Source organism: Hyaena hyaena, unplaced genomic scaffold, assembly GCF_003009895.1.
Source record: "Hyaena hyaena isolate Hyena2069 unplaced genomic scaffold, ASM300989v1 scaffold_232, whole genome shotgun sequence".
In the NCBI taxonomy this organism is placed as follows: Eukaryota; Metazoa; Chordata; class Mammalia; order Carnivora; family Hyaenidae; genus Hyaena; species Hyaena hyaena.
In genome coordinates this window covers 763,509-784,488 of record NW_024080864.1, presented here as the reverse complement: position 1 = coordinate 784,488, position 20,980 = coordinate 763,509, and the positions used below count along the sequence as shown (strand labels likewise).

At 41.4% G+C, this 20,980-nt stretch overlaps 1 protein-coding gene across 2 annotated transcripts in view; it reads left to right on the top strand.

The window, feature by feature from the left end:
• Positions 1–20,980, top strand: part of PDE4D (phosphodiesterase 4D) — a 285,677-nt gene that overhangs the window by 212,427 nt on the left and 52,270 nt on the right. The window contains exons 1-2 of one of the 2 annotated variants that reach the window (XM_039243828.1): positions 18,754–18,821; positions 18,908–19,020. In XM_039243828.1, coding sequence (XP_039099759.1) covers positions 19,006–19,020 — 15 coding nt within the window. In that variant the 5' untranslated portion in view covers positions 18,754–18,821; positions 18,908–19,005. Of the gene's footprint in view, positions 1–18,753; positions 18,822–18,907; positions 19,021–20,980 lie in introns of those variants that run through there. The other variant, XM_039243827.1, reaches the window with a different exon arrangement.

The following is a 20,980-nucleotide window of genomic DNA, read 5'->3' as shown; positions in this document are numbered from 1 at the left end:
TAGAGTGAAAGGCAATGCTATTCATAATTACCCTTGGATAACAGATTTAAACCTACTAAATTCTAGGGCAGTTGGGATGTATGGACCCCCTATCCATAAGGAACAGATATGTAAGCAAATAAATGTATTAGTCTTTTTAGGTATCTGGGGGAATAAATAGTCCTGTAGGACACTAGGAGGAGAAAAATGGAGATTTGGGTCACTCTGCCAGTGATTTCTTTCCCCTCTACAAAAGGTACCATGATCATGTAATAGGTAGTAAGGTTTCCAAGCCCTTCTACACGTTAATATTCCTCTAGCAATCTAGTTATTGATTCTCAGATGTGTTGGAAGCTCTGGAAACATTACGGAAAGTAGTCTTATAATAAAGGGAATGCTCCATGCTTTTTCAGTTCCATTCAAAAAATATTTATTGAATACCTCATATGTGACAGCCAGTGTCTAGCACCAGAGACTGAAAAATGAATTTGATATGGTTCCGACCCTGGAGAAAATCAGTCTACTAATAAACAAATCATTGTTCTAAACTGTTCAGTGATTTAATTATTTGAAGAGTGAACTTATAATTTGGCTTTCACACATCAGATATGATATTTGCCGGTCCCTATCTTTAGAGGGAACTCCTGTTGGGTGGTAACCTGTATTTTCCCAGTCCCCAACTAATGGAGATATGACGGCAAAGTAAACAGGTTGAGCAGGCTGTTTTAGTGAGCCTTTTTTAAAACTCAGGGGTCCTTGTTTTCCAGTCTGCTAATTATTTTTTTTTCCAACCAGAAAGCCCTTCCCTACCAGCTGAGCTGTTCTGACCAAATCAGCAAAGACAAGCTACCAGAGATTTAGGGTGCCTGGGTTAAAAAGATTTGCTTGTTTAATTAGGTAAATAATTTGAGAGTACTTTCCAGAATGACTGTTCCTGATCACATTAATAAATGCCAAGGAGACTGTCAATCAGCCAGTGGATAAGAGAATCTGGAAGAAGAGTGAAGCATTGGAGTGGGCTGGAAATCATTCAAAAAATCCCAATATGCTCTTTGTGCCTGCGTAGAAAATTCATCAGCATCATTGTTTTTTGGGGCACTTACTGTTTGTCAAGCACTGCTTTACATGCATAATCCTATTTAATCTTCAAAATCATTGTATGATGTAAATGTTCTCCATTTACAAATCAGAGAACAGGCTTAGGTTAATGAGGTTGTCTGAGGATAGTAGGTGGCAAAGCTTAGGTTTGGAAATAACGACTGCCTTACTCCAAAAACTATTCTCTGGAATTTTCAATCCTCGTAAAGTCCTTCTCTCTCCAGAATAAGTCAGCATATTGTCCATCCAGGGAATAAAAAGAGCAAGGACCCACTGGCCTTGTTCCTGAATGAAGGAATGGGTGAGGTCAGAGCGGGAGCAGTGGCTTTCTGCAGGCAGAACCGGCACCTTCCTCTAAGACCCAACCACACAGGCTAAATTCATGTGCCAATCTCACTCAACCTGAAGGAAAATTACTTTAGCAATGGTTACCTGCCCAGATGAATTCATTTCTAAACATTTATTCCCCACAAAGAGATCGTGACTCTGGGGCCAGGGACACCTGCTTTTGTGAGGAGGAGGCAGGCAGAGGGAGGAGCAAGTGAGGAATTCAAGCTGTAAAATACAATCAAGTCCTTAAGGCACTGGGTTTTCTTCACCTACTTCCCAGGCAGCCCCAGTTTTTCTCCTCTGCCTCCCACAGTTGCCTCTTTAATTATCTTTTGGGAATAAACATTATCATCTTGATGTTCCAGCCTACAGTTGGCTGAGTTTCTACACTTTCAGAGACTTGGGCCTATTCTTTCCTTTTGTGCTACTGCAGTGGTTGTAGCTCCCTACCTCCTTTCCCCCCTCATTCCTAGACTTCCCCTGGGGAATTTAGAGACTTGAAGAAGGAAAAGACTCTTTTGTGCATGGTGTGCCTGAGGTCTTATGCCATGAGCTGGTTCTTGCCCCATCTGAGCCTCTAGACCCACTCTTCCTATTGTTTACACACTGTCTCTAAAGTCCCGGCCAAAGTCCCAAACTCTGACCATGAGTTGGCATGTAGAGCAGTGCACAAAAAGTCTCTCCGGGAAGCCTGGATGGATCCTCTAAGGTTTTCTGACCTTCTGCATGCTTCTGCTGTCACACACACACATTTCTTGTGAAATCTCTGTGATTGTTCACTGGTCGCTCATTACCTCCAACAGTAGGCTTCTTGAACCCAGAGATCTGCATTTAGCTCTATAAGTTTAGTACCAGATACCTCCAGATACTACCAGATACCTCCAGCAGGTGTTCAATAAATATTTGTCTAGTGGTTGAATCCAACTAATATTTAAGTAGATAAGGATGAATCATGTAACAATCTCTAGTTTCCCAGCATTGTCCATGGAAAGGACTCAGTTCCAGGTAAAACCAAAACAGATAAAGTATGTGTTTTCCCTCAAACTCATGAACCCATTGCCCTTAATCTCCGTCTGAGTACTGCCTTTTCCTGGGTGATCTCAAGACTTCCTCCACCAGAGGCCTTCCTCTTACTCCTATGGAGAGCTTGTCATCTGCTTCTATGCAGAGCTTCCTTTGAAGAAAACTTTTCATAAAGGACTTAGCCTGTGAAAGGTAGGAATTGAATAGATGGAAGGAGAGTGGGAGCACAGTACTGGACCAGCAAGCCACAAACATGACCAAATGTGAACATGTGGGACTCTTGCTTACAAAAGGTGGATATGTAGGTGGGATCAGCCACAGGGGATCGTGGGGACAAGTGGGTCCAGTCATATGGATTTTAGAGGGGCTTTCAAGAATCTAACAAGTTTGGATGCAAGCCAGGAGGGATTAAAAATCCAGGATACAGAGGCACCTGGGTGGCTTAGTCGGTTAAGCATCCGACTTTCGCTTAGGTCATGATCTCGTGGTTCGTGGGTTTGAGCCCCGTGTCGGGCTCTGTGCTGACTTCCAGCTCAGAGCCTGGAGCCTGTTTCAGAGTCTGTGACTCCCTCTCTCTGTGACCCTCCCCTGCTCATGTTGTCTCTCTCTCTCTCTCTCTCTCTCTCTCTCTCATTCTCTCCTAGAAATAAATAAAACATTAAAAAAAAAATCCAGGATATGGCCTTGCCTATAAACAGATATTATTACACAAGAGGTGCTTTGGAAACAGAAGATTATTTAGGAGGGGTTGACAAAGGATAAAACCTCTACAAATGGAGGAAATAGATAGGTGTTGCAGGAATTTATTTGTAAGATATTAAAAGCTCGAAAGGAAAATGAAGGCTAAATGGAAAGATTTATTTTTCCTATTCATTTGCCAATGAAAGGGTTAGGATGCATGGCACTCTTTGGGAAAAAGTGCTCCCTGATTGGTTGGGTTTTAGCAATTGTTAAGTCATTGGATTCAGATGTTTTTGGTCAGGCTTAATTCCTCATAGTACATCTCATAGGGATCCAGTTGGTCCATGGACAGGTGAGATTATTTGGGCCAGACCAGTTTTGAGTAACCACTGGAACCTAGAAAGGAATCTGCCTTTTGGCTGTAAATAGTCCTTTAACAACTCCACATTAGCATCCTACATTCCAGAACACTTCTTAACTTAATTTCTCTACCTTGAAATTATAATGTTTTTCTGGGCTTGTCTAAAATACTGCTCTCAGGAAGGTCTCTGTCACTTGGGCTAAGCACTGTTTATATTAGAGGTTGCAAACTGGCCACTAAAGCCCATAGACTTTTGTTTGGTCCTTAAGACGTTTAACTTTTTTTTGAATTGTTACCAAAATTTGAAAAACATTGATTTTGCATTAAAAATTTCAAATGCGGGATTCTTTTGAACAATCTGAAGATCTGGCAACATTTGGCTGGCATTCCCACGTATGCCCTCTGAAGTCTCCACTTGCTACCTGGGAAGTCCCCACCTACCGCATCATTCCTTCATTCCCATGATGTGTCTGGCTCCCGTAGGCACTTCAATGAGTGATCCCTGCTTAAGTGTTCATCTGGTAAACCTCCGGTGCACTGAAGAAATTCACCCATATGAGGAGAAATGCTTTACAAAGTATCTGCATATTAGATAGCTTGTACCTGAGAAATCCCTGTGTTCTACTTCTCCTGTGCAGTGGAAGTATAAAAGATGAATTTTTATTACAAACTGGAATGAAGAGAGAAGAGGGAGAGAAAACTGGTTTAAAAACATATCAAGTCACCAGCAGTCCATACTACAATAATTACTTTTAGTGGATCTCAAGCTTGTCTTTTTTTTTTTTTAAGTGTTTTATTTATTTATTTATTTATTTTAAATATTTTTATTTATTTCTAGGAGAGAGAGAGAGAGAGACAGCGTGAGTAGGGGAGGGTCAGAGAGAGAGGGAGTCACAGACTCTGAAATAGGCTCCAGGCTCTGAGCTGGCAGTCAGCACAGAGCCCGATGCGGGGCTCGAACCCACGGACCGCGAGATCATGACCTAAGCGAAAGTCGGACGCTTAACCAACTAAGCCACCTAGGCACCCCAAAGTGTTTTATTTATTTTTTTGAGAGAGAGATAGAGACAGCATGAGCAGGGGAGGGTCAGAGAGAGAGGGAGACACAGAATCTGAAACAGGCTCCAGGCTCTGAGCTGTCAGCACAGATCCCGATGCGGGGCTCAAACCCACGAACCTTGAGATCATGACCTGAGCCAAAGTCGGACGCTTCACTGACTGAGCCACCCAGGTGCCCCTCAAGCTTGTCTTAAATCAAAAATCTTCCACTCACATTAATGCCTTAATAGATCTCCAAGCAAAATTCTCACACATTAAATAAAGTAATTCTGGCTAGTAAATATGACTCGGAGATAAATATATACATACATACATACATAAATGTGTGTGTGTGTGTTGGGTGCATGCTTGTGTGTATGTAGCCATTTAGGTTTTAAACAATGGGGATAAAATGCTACGCAATTATATTTTTTCTTATCAAGGACATATCATCTAACCATAACCCTGGAATACTAAAAATAAAAGTTGGGTTTACATGATCAGGGCGTGGCAAGAAGTGTCCAGATTGCTATGGAATAATACATATTTTCAAAATCTAATCTTCAGAATCAAATAAAACGTGAATAGCATGCTTTATTCATCTTGCTTAATAAAATGACTGTAATTTAAATTTCTTAAAGTAGAAGTATAATGAATACTAACTGGGTTAATTTTCAGAGAGATGCAGGTGCTGACTTTATTAGTATCAAAAATATGTACAGGATTGTTTTGATACCTTTGTATTTTATGAAGAGATGGGGGTGGGGGTGCCTGGGCGGCTCAGTCGATTAATCGTCTGACTTCAGTTACCTGACCTCAGGTACCTGAACTGACTTCAGCTACGTGATCTCACGGTTCGTGGGTTGTGGGTTCAAGCCCCACATAGGGCTCTGTGCTGACAGCTAGGGCCTGGAACCTGCTTCAGACTCTGTGTCTCCCTCTCTCTCTCCGACCCTCCCCTGCTCACGCTCTCTCTCTCTCTCTCTCAGAAATAAAACATTTAAAAATAATTTTTTTAAAAAAGAAGAGACGGGGTGAGGGGAAGAGGCATTGCTGTTAAAAGTGGCTGTTATGTATTCTATGTAACTGATTTAATAAATATTTATAATTTTTAAACAAATTATGCACTTGAGTTGAAATGAAACAAAAATGAGATAGGCAGAAGGACAAGTGACTTTAAAATTAAAGTTAGTCTTAAAATTCGAAAGAAATGTGGAAAATGGCCAGTGTTGGGGGGCTGGCCTTTGGTAGGATGATTTGGGGCCCTATTTTGCAAAAGAGAAAACTGAGCTGGAGAAGTTAAATGATTCGCCTAAATTTGCCACATGGCTGCTAAGTTGCAGAGCCAGCCATCGAACCTACATCTCTGTTCCCAGTGTCCTGCTCCTTCTATTGCCAATAACTGTCAGAATAGGCCACTAACTCCCGCCGACAGCAGTAAGTGTCTTACTAAGCCTAATTTCAGGACCAAAAACCTCATTCTTTACTTCTCTTCTGACACTGTGCCTCTGGCTGAGACTAAAGTGGAGGACACTGGACAGATTCTAGAAAGAACCATAGAGTTTACTGTAAATAAAACCCAGAAGAAGCACAGTAGTGCTCAGCTCTAGTCCAGGAAGCCTAACGTAACTTGTTTCGGTTGAAGCTCCACAAGTGAGTCTATCTGACATCTTTCTCATTTGTAACATTTTCCTCAAACACTTAATCCTTCCTAAAACCCCCTGCATTCTATTAAATGTCTCTATCTAATATTTTAAGGACTTGTCAGCCTGAAGAACTCTTCTAAATCCTTATAGACAAACTGAACTTTTAGATTGAACAATGAACTCAAAAGACACCAGAACCTTCAGTCAAATGGGAAGTTTCTAGAAATGAATACTTCTAGAATTCTCTGCTTACCACTATACATCTGGACTACTGCAATGGATTCTTAACCTCTGTCCTTCTCTCTCCTTTATTCCATCCTCCTGGCTTACCAGTGCACTTATCCAATTCCCACAATATCCATTAGCTCAAGGCCACACATTTAAGTGTTCAACCCCATTTCCCTTCTCCCCCCTGGAAGGAGTCTGCTCCATCCAGACTATTGACCGCCCGCACATATAACCGTTATTCAGGCTTCAGACATTTCTTCTTCCTGAAAAGAATGCCAGCTGATACTCTCCTCCCACAGCCATTCAAACCACAGACTTTGTCTAAGACCTACATCTAGGTTCACCTTCTTCCTGGAACCCTGCACACTTAGCTACAGTCCATCTCTCTGCACCCCCCCTACCCCACCCAGCTCTGAACTACAGTAGCACTTAACAAGCTGAATGATTTCTATGCTACCTCCCAGTTTCTCTAGGCAGCAACTGGTCATGTGTCTGATTTTCTCAGCAGGATACTGTAAGTTCCTTCCCAGGTCCAGTCCACTGAATCTTTCATGTTCTCGTACTTCACAGCCACCAGCACATCAGAGAGACTCAATAAATATGTATAGATTTCTTAGCCACTCTCTTTCTGGGGAAAAGAAAAAGAGAAAGAAAGGAAAGGAGGAAGATTACTCTCTATTTCTCAACAGTACACAAAGCACTGAGGAGGGGAAATGAGATATCGAAAACATGACAGATTGCAAATGCATGGAAACCTACAAAACACATGCATTGTGTTTATGTTTTTGGACTCACCTAATATGGTACAGAACAAGTTTTCCAAAATACGGTTCAAAAGATGATATGGTTGTATGAAAAAAATAAGTGTTTCAAGATCAAATAAGTTTAGATAAAATGTTTTAAATGACATTAAACAGGTTTCTTTGCTGTGGAACTTCTAGTTTTGGGTAGGTTCATGTCCATTACAAATGACCCCCAAAGAGGCTACAAATAGAACATTCCCCAAACTTGTTTGACTACACAATTCTTTTGGTAAGGAGCATCTTGTACGAGTAAAAATCAGTTGAACATTCTTTGGGAAATATTAGAATGAACTGCTCAGTAACCTCATAGTAACTGGTCCTCTTTTATTAACCAGTAACTTATCTTATACTTTTTATGCACAGTGACTTGACATGATTGATATGGTCTTATGAAGGCTATTCTAGATCTTAGATTCCTTGTTAATATTCAGCCCAGAACTGGTTAAGGATCGGGTATTGATGGTAATGATAGGAAAAGTAATTGGTTAAGGATTGAGAACCCATGAGAGAAGAAGAAACCTTTCATGTGTTAAATGCCTTATTGCAGATTAACTTATTTAAACAACCTCATAAGATGAGTCAGAGTATTAATTACTATTGATTGAGTACCTACAGTAAGTTAGATATGGCCCTTGGGTTTTGCATGCATTTTCATATGCATTTCTCATAAAAATTCCCAACTTACAACTTATAAAGGTTTGGATATTTAAATGGCTAATTTAAGATAACACAACTAGAACAATGGCAAAACTAGAATTCAAATTCTGGGTGACTCAAAAAGTCATGCTCATTCTGCATGCATTTTCACACCACCCCTGGTAGGGAACTCTATAGGTTATAGATTCTTGTACATGTATAAAAGAACTTTCCTATCCAAATCTAAATATCCCTAGATACTCTTGTACACCTAGAAAACTATTCTCTTTTAATTAAGTTTGCATATGGAGCAAACTCACTTAGAAGTAGGCAAGCCAAATATTCCTAATGTAGTCCTGAGTTCTGAAACTTGCTTTGTAATGTGCACACATTTAACAAATGCAGGTTTACCAGAAGGCCAACGTGGCTTCTCACTCATATGTTCTACTTATAGTACAAGTAGTGGGAATAAAAATTGGACATAATAAATTACCCTTCTGAGACTCTATTTATAGCCTTCATATTTAAAAGAGCATAGTGTTTCTTTGGACATGTGTTGTGTAATTTTTTTTTCCTAGCTCTGACTTCAGTTCCTTTAAATGAAATGAATGACCCTTTGGCATTACTTCTCGTAGGTATCTCACAGTCAGGGGAGTAAGAGAACAAAGAGGGCAGCAGAGGTTCTGACTCTGAATAAAAGATTCTGGAGCAGTGTTGATTAAACCAAGTATTTTCTCCTCCCTATTCGGATAGGAATTCTCAACCTGGAGTCCCTGGTGACTTCAGGGAAGTCAGGGAATACTTTCAAAATAAAAAAGTTGATCACACCAACTTCTGTCCAATTTTCTAGGGAGATTGGCGTCAGATTCTCAAAAGGCTTATTGAACTTTTGAAAAGGTCAAGAAGCACTGTGCCTTTTAAAATACAAGATATCAGGGCCACCTGGGTGTCTTAGTTGGTTAAGCGTCCAACTTCAGCTCAGGTCATGATCTCACAGTTTGTGGGTCCAGGCCCCGCAATAAACTCTGTGCAGACAGCTCAGAGCCTGAAGCCAGCCTCAGATTCGGTGTCTCCTTCTCTCTCTGCCCCACCCCCACTCACACTCTGTCCCTGTCTCACTCTCTCTCATAAATAAACATTAAAAAATATTTAAAGTGCAAGAAATCAAAAAAGTCTCCTTTATGGGCAATCAGTTATGGAAGTCCTCCTTTCTTGTGAAAAGTCAATACAAAGATCGGGAGAGGAGGATGATGCAATGTGCAAGATAGAATAGTGAGCAAGGAATCAAGTAAAATTTATAGAGAAAACAAATATGTCATATAATGTAAGTGGCCAATATAATATAAAGACTAAGAAGTGGTTCTTAGGAAAATCATGTTCCAAGGAAAATGCAAAAAGGAAAAACCAACAGAGTGTGTGCCTGTGTGTAGCACAGGGATGGGGAAGCAGATGGGAATGTGATGATGGAGATGAAGCAGTGAAAACAGAATAATCTCATGGAGAGGGGTTAGACAGTATTTAATTTTGTTATATTGAGAGAGAAATATATATTTAAATGTGTCTGCTAGAAAGTAACATGAGCACTACAGATTGACTAAACTTAGGCTTAGCAAAGTAAGTAGGAGAGTCAACATACTCCCAGTTTTAATTTACCTTCCCCTGATCTCAGGAGGATGGCACCTGACCTTTAGTTCATTCACCTGTTACTCCCAAGCTTCGTACCGGTGTACTGATGGGTTCTTTCAAAATTTAATTTGATTTTCTAAAGATCATTTTATGTATGTATTCTCATGTTTATCACTTTAAGTCTAATATTAACATTTCTCTCTAGAAAGACACCATGGTGTGCTTAACCAAAGTTCTGGTAATGTTAGTTCCTGACATTCTTTTCAAAAAGACAAGGAGGAAAGGTAGAAAACAGTAAACTGAGCATAAGAGATAGACAGAGATGAATATATCTAGGGAGCCATACCAAGGACAGTATTACTGCTTGAATATTATTTGCAAAGAAATACTATTTTTGTCATCATACTCATGTACTTCTTGGTTATTTACTCACAAATATTTGTCGCATGCCTGTAAATGTCAGAGAATGGTGTAGACTGTTATAGAAAGGTCTAAAAACAAATACAAAGATGAAATAAACAAAGTCACGGAAACCAAAGTGAGCAAATTGCGTACAGGTGGAAAGACTGACTGAGAAGGGCAGCTTTAGATGGGATAGTGAATAAAATAGAGCTACGAATTTTATTGAAATGCCCACTGAAAAAAGGCCTTCTGTGAACACTGGAGTATGACATTGATACAGGAAGGGTTTTGAGCAAAGGACTAACACATTAAAAACAGAGTTTAAGGAAGATTATTCCTTGATGGTGAGAAAAACTGAATCTAAGGAGATCTAGATTCTTAGCCCTAGACTCTTACAGGAATCTAGAAATACATAGGTGAGGATTTAACTGAAGGTGGCAGTTTTAGAAATTAAGAAATTGGTAAATCAAACGGCAAAGTATTTGATAGGAATATGGTTGAGGCAGGATTGGAAATGGATATAAGTATACAGCAGAGATGGGTGTAAATAAACTCCAGGACTTTCTATTTATCAGTAACTTGTCAGAAGATTCAAGTATAAAATATTCATACAGTTGAGCTTATCTCAGAGACTTACAGAATCGTGTAATTGGATGGCATCTTTTTCTTTAATTAAAAAAAGAATGTTTACTTATTTTTGAGAGAGAGAAAGACAGAGACAGAGAGAGAGCATGAGCAGGGGAGGGGCAGAGAGAGAGAGAGGGAGACACAGAATCCAAAGCAGGCTCCAGGTTCTGAGCCCTCATCACAGAGTCCAATGTGGGGCTCAAACTCATGAACTGTGAGATCATGAGCTGAGCTGAGGTCGAAGGCTTAACTGACTGAGCCACTCAGGGGCCCCTGGATGGCATCTTTGAAGGCATCCAGTCAGTTCAAATATCTCCTCTATAGCAATACCTGACCCGACCCAGGTGAACCAGTGATGGACCCTGCCAAATAACATAATGTCAGCAATCATAGAGTAGAGTGCATAAATGTTAGAGTTGGATGGGCACTAGAGATCATGTACTATCTATTCAAACTCCTTATTTTCCATAAGGAATACTTTGTGCAGTAACTGACAAAGATAAAAATCCAAAGTCCGTGTCATGCTTGAAACTAGACTATATGTGATAGTAACACATGTACCCTCCTACAAGCCACCCTAAAGGAATAAAAATGATTCCTAGGACTATAACAGGAATATGGAAATAATGTATATAGATCTCATACTTTTTCTCAGCCTTCTTCCAAAAAGTGTATTATTACCTTATTAAAATAACTTCCCAGGCAAAAACTTCTTTACCAGCATTTCCTCAATATCCTCTTTTTCTTGCATGGTTGAACTATGAGAAATGAGATTTATCCTAGCCCAAATTGGTGGGGATTTATGGCCTACCTTGAATATCAATGACTATGCCTAGATATTCTCCTTTGAAGTTCTCCTCTTGCACCCTTGAGAGTCTCTCTTCTACCGTTCTGGCTGTTTCTTCCCTTCCTCTAGACCTCCCAGTGTGTCTTTTCCTTCTCCAGTCTTCCTTTCATACTATTCCCAGAGCAGTTTTTCTGAAAAGAAAATCTGACCATGTGACTTACTAGCATAGATTTGTAATGGATCTTTTAGAAAAAAAATAAATAAATTATTAGCATATAGTACACTAAGTCTCCTATGACTACTCCTCCACCTTTTTCTTTGTCCATTGCAAGATCAACTTTACATCCATGTCACTTGTAGCTACCTGAATTGCCCATGTTCTCCAACTGACAGTGACACATATTTGCCCTCTTTTTCAAATGTCATTTTCCATTCCTCTTCTAGTTAACTCTTTGATTCATCTCTGGAGGCTCAGAGCCCCCATTTCCTCTTTGAGAAAGCTTTCCCAGATCTCTCCTAGGCTGCAGTGGGTGCACTTTTCCTGTCCCCCATCTCTGCCTTGTGCTTACATTGCACCTGTGCCCACTGTCTAATTTTAGTGGACAACTTACATACATACTCTTCTATACGGGTGACCCTTGAATAACACAGGTTTGAACTGCATTGATCCACACCTATGTGGATTCTCTTTGGTAAATACAGTACAGTACTATGAATGTATTTTCTCTTATGATTTTCTTAATAATGTTTTCTCTAGCTTACTTTATTATAAAATATAGTATATAATATATTTAATCCACAAAATATGTGCTAGTCATCTCTTTATGTTATCTGTAAGGTTTTAGGTCAGCAGGAAGCTATTAGAAGTTAAATCTGGGGAGAGTCAAAAGTTACATGGATTTTTGACTGCAGATGGAGTCAGTGTCCCTAAACCCTGTATTGTTCAAGGGTCAACTATAATTGTCTTCTTCTCTGGACTATAGGCTTCTGGAAACCCAAAGTTACTTCCTTCTCTTTGGTATTCTCAGCACCTGGCACATAGCCATATTTATTAAAATGAAAAGATCACCATAACCAGTAGAATATAAATGACTTAAGAGTGGGCAAGAACCTTTAACCACGTGGCTCATTGCTGAATCCCCATCATTAGGTGCAGCGCCTAGAAAAGAATCTATTAGGTGAGCAATGTAAGGATACTTAACACATGGTCTCTCACTTCCACTAAAATAAACTACAAGGTTCTTGTTATTATCTCCAATCTACAGGTAAGGAAATTGAGGTCCAGAAAGATGAGGGTGATTTTCCAGGGATTATGGTTTCTATGAGCTGGAATGGAAATTAGAACCTCCGTCTACTCTTCCAGTTTCAATCAAGGAAAAATATTGCTTATCATCTTGTGTCATATGCAGTCATGCGGAGTCCCCAACCCAGCTTTCTGATTAAACCTAACTCAGACTCCAGTTTCTTGGAAAAAAGCCTCCCTAATCTTATGGTGAGTTCCAAAAGCTTGCTTCTCTTTCTCTGCCTCTTCTTTCCAATGTCAGCTAGGGATGACATTTCTGTTTGTGCCAATTTGTCCTGCAAGCTCAGTCCCTTCACTGGATTTAAAAGAAAACAAAACTCTTGCCACATTTTATGACTTCAACAACATTATTAAAGAGTGAGGGAGGGGGATATTTATAGGGTAGGATTATCCTGTAAGCTAAACCGACTCCTTTGTGTTATACACACATACATACACACACACACACACACACCCTGTGGAGCCACCAGCATATTCTTCCCCTTTCCCATTTCCAAGAGATCACACAGATTAGTTCCACCCAAAACCAGGACTCCTTAGAGTCTTACCTTCTGTAGTAAATAGCCTTATCAAATGCTTTTTTTGCAGGCAGTTTCTCCCAGCAAGTAATTCTAGTGAATACAATATGATTAAAATTCCAGTGATTAGAAAATGATAGTTCTCAGACCAAGAAGCCTATTCCACTGGACAGTCTTTCTATTCATGCCTGACGTGTGCCTATGTAGAATTTTAATACTGAGATTGTCTTAGATAAGAATAATCATCAGAGAAACAAATGCTCTATAAATTATTAATTTTATTCTACCAATAATGTGGGCAAAGATAATGGTCTCACTGATGTCAACCTTGCTTCCCTTAGCCCCATTTATCCAGAGCCCTAGAATTTTCCATCTAAATAAAAGCTAATCGTATAACATACAGTATTCTGAATCACTCAGTTGGGTTCTACTCTTGAAGAATCAGTCCCTAGTTCCCACTGTGGAGGATGACAAGATTTCCATGGCCAGTGTCTGCAGATTCTTTCTTCAATGAGCAAGGCCCTACTCGTGACAGTTCCTTTCTCTACACGCTCATACACACACATCTCATTGAACCTATATGCCCATGTCCTTGCTCATCTGTTCTCTCTTAGCGCCCACCACTCTTCCCTTACATCCTATTTCATTCTTTAGGACATGGCCTCCTACTTTACCTCTGCCCCAGTCTGATTTAAATAGCTTTCTTTAATTCTCCAATACCCTACATGTTACCTTCTTTCAGAATGCGATAGTATGCTTAAATCATCTCCACTGTCTGTCAAAGCCTAGGTTTTCCTTGGATAAGGGACATATTCTTTTAGTCACCTTGTTTTTAAAGACTCTAATAAAGTGCATGACATATAGTTGGTGCTAACCAAATGGTTGTTGAATTAGTGATGGTCGTAGAAGTCAATTGAAACCTAATCTTGTGTTTATTTCTTTATAAAAATTCTACTGGAGCTGCAGTCAGCATTAGAAAAAAAGTCATAGATGGTCATAGATAAAGGGAAAAAAGAAACCTCACAAAACTATGTACATCTTTCCTTTGGAGGTTTCTGGAAGTACTAAGTGAAATTTTATATATTTCATAAGATTTTAAAATACTTCAAAACAAGAACGTGATGCCAGTAATACACTTGGAAATGAGAGCAGCTTGCCACTGGCAAGGCTCTGCTTAAACCTGTTACATGTATACATTGAAAGTGAATCCAACCCCTTCATGTATTTCCCATCAGATAAAATGTATAGAAGGAAAAAAAAGAAGTCAGCAGAAGCTAGAGCTAACCTGGACAGATCTACTGTAGCAAACTCAGGCAGTAACTCGCTTGAAGCAATACATGGTGAAACAGGAATCATTTTCCTCCAGTTCCACCTACTTTAGACACTATTAACTCCATCCTTAGAAACAAAGAGAGAATTTGGGTGGGAATTAGGATGGGAGAAGCTGGAACCAATTAGGAGGATATGTATTTACGTATTTGCTTTCTGAAGATATTTAGTGAAGTTTCTTTTTAATTAAAAATATCTGAATAAACTGTTATTATTTATGCTTATATTTTAACTAAGTGTAAACAAATGGTACCCAAAGTGATTTTATTTTTGTACCTGTTCTCTTCACTTACACCTGTAGGCCTGTCTAGGAATTATGACTAACTTACATAGACCTTTAATCTTTCAAACACTGGCCAAGAACAACAAAAACAACAACAAAGAACCAATATCCACACAATTACACATCAGTTAGAGTGGTTCCTTTCATCTCAATGGTCAGCTCTGCTGTACGTTGTGGAGAAGAGTAAATGGCTGAACATTTCCCAAGAAAACAACCTCAGCCTCTAGCTAACTGCTGTGGCTCTGAGGCGATGACTTTTTTCCTTTTCGCAGGGAAGCTGCTGCTTCAGCATCTTCTCCGGGAGCCCCTGGCACTGTTTCAGGCCATGTGTCAGGGGAACCCTTGATCGCATCACAATGACGGAAGCCAAGTGCTGGCCTGCAAGAATTGAGGACTGTTTGTTCACAGAAGATCCTGAGCAGAAACACGGGTGTTACATAGTTCAAGGGTGCCTTGAAAAAAAAGAAAAAAATGAGCGCTGCTTTTAGGAGGGGACTTCCAAGAGCTCAAGTTATTGCTCGGTTGCTGTTTGATAGTCCTCTCCTAGCTTTTATGGGATTTTAGCTACCAGTTTTTGCTTGGGCATTTTTCTTCCTGCAGTTCCTTGACTTAGCAAGATTTTGGATGGTTGCAAAAAAAAAAAAAAAAAGTTTTCACATACTGTTTTCAAGTAGTGCCACATTGAATCTTCTCTGGGGAGAAAGCATTTTATTAATGAATGCAGTATGTCTTCTTGGTAAAATCCAAATTTAAACTAGGTCACAGTTTTTGTCCTGCTAGCTATCGATGACATTTAGGTGTGTTGTTTTGTGTGGTGACTCAATTTCCTGTAGGATAGCTGGCAAGTCCACACTGAGGTTTTTTTAGTGGGGATGAAAAGGTCAGTTGCTCGATGTCTTAGAACATTTGGGGTTAAAATTCCTAAAAGTTATGCTTTAATAATGATCCTAAAGAACTGTGGCTAGCCATATTGCCTATAAACCTAGGAATTTGGAAAATGTAGTATTCTAAGCTCTATGCTAATATCAGCAATAATTCTTTATTTGAGCAACAGTTTTATAGAAAAAACTTCTTTGCTGTGTCAGTACTTATTTTCTTGCTTATTGGTAGGTAGATGTGTTCCAGTCATTGTTTTTCCATTCTCCACATTTATAGAGTGCATGCAGAAGTGGGTAGAACTTAACATATGTGTACATACCACATTTTTTATTGTACCCAAATGCTGATTGTCAAAATGGCTAATCTTTGATTTGGACATAAAGTAGATCTTTTGAAATAAGTTGTCCCTCTTGCTGCTATACTGCCTTCTTAGGAGCAAGTCCTTATTTGAGTGTATAATGTCTTGAAGCATTGAAACTTGACTGAATTACTTTTCCCCCGTGAGGATTAAAAGGTAAATACTGAAATACAATATGTAGTGCCACATCCAACTACATCCAAGGACTGTATATCTGAAAAGTTCAAAAAGTTGGTGAAGATGAGGAGGAGATTATTTACTGGGAAGGTCCCTTTGGGGCTCAGACTTTGACAGATTTAGAGTGACAGCAGAGGAACATGGAAAACCACCTTTAGAGGTGTGGAGAGGAGATTCTGGCTTCTGTATATAGCGAGTGACTGGAAAGATGGCAGTGAACAATGGTTTTCCATCTTCAACCCACTGGATGGCAGTGAACAACGATTTTGCACCTTTAACCCACTATAGACAACTCGAATAACCTAAAATAAGTAAGTTTCCTTTTAAAATGTCCGACATCCTTATTTTATACAGTAGAGGGAGGGGAAAGCAAATAATAATAATAATAATAATAAAACCATATAGTAGATGTACTACTATTTCAACTAGTTTCTTCTATAATTGCATATGGAAGGTATTAAGTAAAATGAAATTGTGTTATGGTCATAGGCTGAATTACTGTTTGTGATCTTTAGGGTAAGGGATTACAAGGAATCAGGGAAAGTCTATACAGATAAAATATTTTATATTTATTATTTTAAATTATCTTTAAGGTTGTTACTTTTGTTGGGGGGAAAAGGGGCCAGTGATACTCTTTAATTTACCTCACAAGATTTAGGCAGCTGTGTCACCTAAGTATATATTTACAAAGATTGGTGCTTAAAAGAAAAAGGAATAAAAGAGACAAAATTTAACCTAGAGTCTCCAAAGAGAATACCAAACAGTCCAAGAATCCTTGGTAACAACGAGCCATGTGGCATACGTAGCAAATACTTTGAGAGTTACTCTAAATTTTACAAATTTTGTATTAAAACCTATCTGGTAAATCCCAGAAGCCAGGATTCAGTCTGTGAAATTCTTTGTTGTGGCACTGATCATTTATGGAGTCTAAATTTTAAGGGCAGAATCTCTTCTCCTCCAATTCCTGTAGATTTGAAGACAAAGAAAAGGGATCTCACCGACTTCATGTAAGCTTTTCAGTGTATTCTTTGTAATTGACAATAACCAGGTTTCATAAAATGGGGCTCTTTGGAGTTTGGATTATTTTCCCCTCTGAAAGTTTTGTTTATCCATTTGCTAATGTAGCAAAGTTCTGTGCAATTGATTCTTTTATGTAGAGTGCCCATGGTCCCCCAGGGTCAGCTTTTGTAAATGGAACCAGCTTCCATATGATGCATTTGGATATGGTCTTTTCATTTTCTCACCTTTGTAGTTTATTCTGCACATGGTGGGCAGAAACACCCTTCCAGGCTTTTTCCTTTGGCATCACAAGATCATCCTGGTCTCTGATGTGCCTTTCCACCCACAAGTGAAGCACGTATGCAGGACATGTGTCAAGGGCCCATACTATGTGGGCATTCACATTACTGTTCCTTTAAGAAAACTCTTAGACAATTCTGAATGTGAAAATACAGCCTATTTTCAAACCTGTAAATTCTAAAGCCTCCAACATTGTTTTTGTTTGCTTGTTTATGTTCACACCAAAATGTAGAGGCCTGGTCCTTAGCAGGGGCCCGGCTGCGTACTGAAAAAGTCTGCTTTCAGCAGAAATAATTTTATTCCCATAACTACCCTGCCCCCTTGAAGCAGGTAAATCCTAAGCCTTCAGAAACGAAGCTTCAAAAATCCTAAAACCCGAACCCACAGAAACGACTGCGCGGGTCCTACATAACCTTGTTTGTGCCGCCCGTCGGGCTCTGTGGCAAAACCTCACAGGAGGCTGCCGGGGGGGGGTGGGGGGGGGGGACACTGAAGCTGGGACAGTCGGGGCGACCGGGAGGGGCGCGCGGGGTCCCGGTGGGGCAGGTGCGCGGCCGCGCGCGCGTGCGCGCCAGGTCCGCCTGAGCCCCGCGGCGGGCGCGACCCTGGGCAGCAGGCGCTCCACGCCGGGTTTTGGGCCGCTCCCCTCGCGCAGCCCCGCAGCAGCCCCGCAGACAGCCGCGCTCGCGTCCGCGCCTTCTCGGCTTGGCTTCAAAGCGAGCGGCGCCGGGCTGCGCCGGGTGATGCCCCGGCGAGGCGGCCGGGCTGTCGGGACCGGGGCTGCGGGGAAGGCGGCGGCGGGGGGCGCAGGCGGGCCTTGGCAGTTGGCAGGCTCCTCGTCAGGGAGCCGAGGAGGGGCCAGGCAGCGGCGAGCACGGCGAGGGGCGTGAGGGGGAGTGTTCCCGGAAAGCCTCCGCGATGGAGCCGCGCTGCGCCCGGCGCCGGGGGAGTTGAGAAAGAAAACAGGAAACGTGGTGGCCGCGCACCCGGCCGCGGCTGATTCATTCTCGTCGTGAGAAGGCTCGGCAAGCGGCGCGGGCGCGGGGACGGCGCTCGGACCGGCCGGCGACGAGATCGGGCCGTGGACCGGGCGCTCCCGCCGCGGGGCTGGCCCGGAGGCGCGCGCGCGCCGCCCCCCTCGCCAGCCTCCCCGTGCTGGCCCTCGGGCCCGCCTCACCGTCGAAAAGTCGCGCCGTGAGGTTTTCGTCCGTGCCTCCCGTGTAAAAGTTGGCTTGCCGCACTTTGTGCGCCCTCCCTGGACGCGGAACTGAGACGCCGAGCTGGAGAAACCGTGCTTCCCCGAGGCCGGCCGCCCCGCTAGCTGAGCCTCGGCCCCCAGCGCGGTGCCAGGCTCGGCACTATGAAGGAGCAGCCCTCATGTGCGGGCACCGGGCGTCCGAGCATGGCGGGGTACGGCAGGATGGCCCCCTTTGAACTCGCTGGCGGCCCCGTGAAGCGCTTGAGAACTGAGTCCCCCTTTCCCTATCTCTTCGCAGAGGAGGCCTACCAGAAACTGGCCAGCGAGACCCTGGAGGAGCTGGACTGGTGTCTGGACCAGCTAGAGACTTTGCAGACCAGGCACTCCGTCAGTGAGATGGCCTCCAACAAGGTAAGCGCCGGCTCGGCCTCTCACCCAGGCCCCTGGACCGGCGATTCCCACGCTGGTGAAGCCGCCAGCCCCTGTGGTCCTGAGAAAGATATGCAGGGATTTTGTCACACTGCATGTTGGCTTTTCTGCTCCCTTGAAGGGAGGTTCCTGATTCTGCGCCTTCCGTGTCTCTTCCATTCACTCCACATAAATCAAGCATTTTGCAGAAGCAACTTTGACATAGTTTGATTGCACTACCCCCGGGACACAGTGAGTGGGGTGTTTCTTTGGAAGGGAGGGCAGTGGGCTTGTAAGTGACACTTTGCCCTTGCAGCAGCAACCCAGGCGGGGCCGTTGGCAGTGCATGCTTATAAGGGTATTCTTGGGATTCCCAGTTGGAAATCAGAGCTGCTGGAGGTCAGTGAAACCTCTTGGGTGTCACTACCTACCGCACTCATGCTCCGAGTTCACTGAACTTAGAACTTGAACTCTCATTTATCTAGATGTTAGGGTACCTTGTGAAAACTGAGCCTTTCTGTGTTCACTTAGCCTTAGGTGTCCACAGGAAATGTCAGGAAAGTTAGAGAGTTCGTTATGATCATTACCTTTGCTTTCATGAATCTTGGAGAGAAACCCAGTTTTCTGAGGTCATGTAGTTACAGTGGTGTTTCAATGGGTCATTTGTGTCGTATGCTGAAGTGCTGGTCTTGATGGTCAATGGAGTCTGGGGGACTGAGAAGTCACCTTCAGCCTGAGACAGCCTTAATGCAAGGTATAGTGTTATCAGTTTTACTGTATTTTTTGGAATTCCTGTTCTTTTTGTCTTTAGTTATGTAAGGAAATAATTGGGATTTGTATGTTTTTCATGAATATTTGGCTGAGATGATAGGAAAGAAGGCACATTCATGTTGGGTGCAGATCACTGAGGGATTCAACCAGTAAAAGCTGATAACTTTGTGTGGCAGTTAGTAGTAGTTGCCTCTTAAACATATTTAACTATCTTTGGCCACCTATTTACAAGGTCAGGAAGGTTATACCATTTTATGGTTTGTCTTTGTGCACGTATCTTTAAACGAGTGATGCTTTTACTTAGCTTATTGTAGTTTTTATCCCAGCTGGGTTTTTTCCACAATCAGTTTTTTAAGATACCTTAGCATATCAGCCACTTGATTGTCGTCTCCGTTGACAATGTTTACATAGATGGCGTTGTTTTTAAAATGAAAAGTTAGCTTTGAATAAAATAAAGAGACTCCAAACACACTGTCTACAGGCACTAGCCTACCCATAAGCATACTGACCTAACCCAAATGCACACTGGTGATCAAATCTGGGTTTTATGTTTGTTTTGGTTTGGGTTTTTGTTATTTGGGCCTCATTTTGAAATTTGCTATGGCTTCTCATCAAAATAACTCATCATTCATTACTCTCTCACCCCCTGCTGTGGCATCAGGTGCCATTGTTCTCAGCTGGCTAACAAATTCTTAGGCCATTGATTAACTTTATAAAATACAAATCTTTTTTTTTTTTTTTTTTTAATAATTTGACTCGTAATAGCAGTAGACTATGCCGAGTGTCTTCAGTGTCCTACATACTGAATGGGACCATTCTTCAGTAGGACTGAGTTCTTTAATTCTCTTGTCTGGTTAATTATATGTAAAAAAAGAGCAGAATCCGAAGGCACCTTAAGGGATAGGCACACATTTACTTATGTTTTCAAGATGATTTCACAGTACTTCTTCAGAGAAATGAACCTGAGCAGCTATACTTACTTTCCCCAGAAATCCATACTCTTGATGATGAGACCTATGTTTGATTTTAAAAATTAACATGAAATCTAATAATGTATTATAAGTGACATCAACTATCAAGTAACTAGTTTATCTGTATTTCAAGATTTTAAAAAATAAAGCTTGAGGTCATAGTAACTGGCCAAAATAATTTCTTTCTTTATGACACCCAATAAGACAGGAATTTTTTTTAA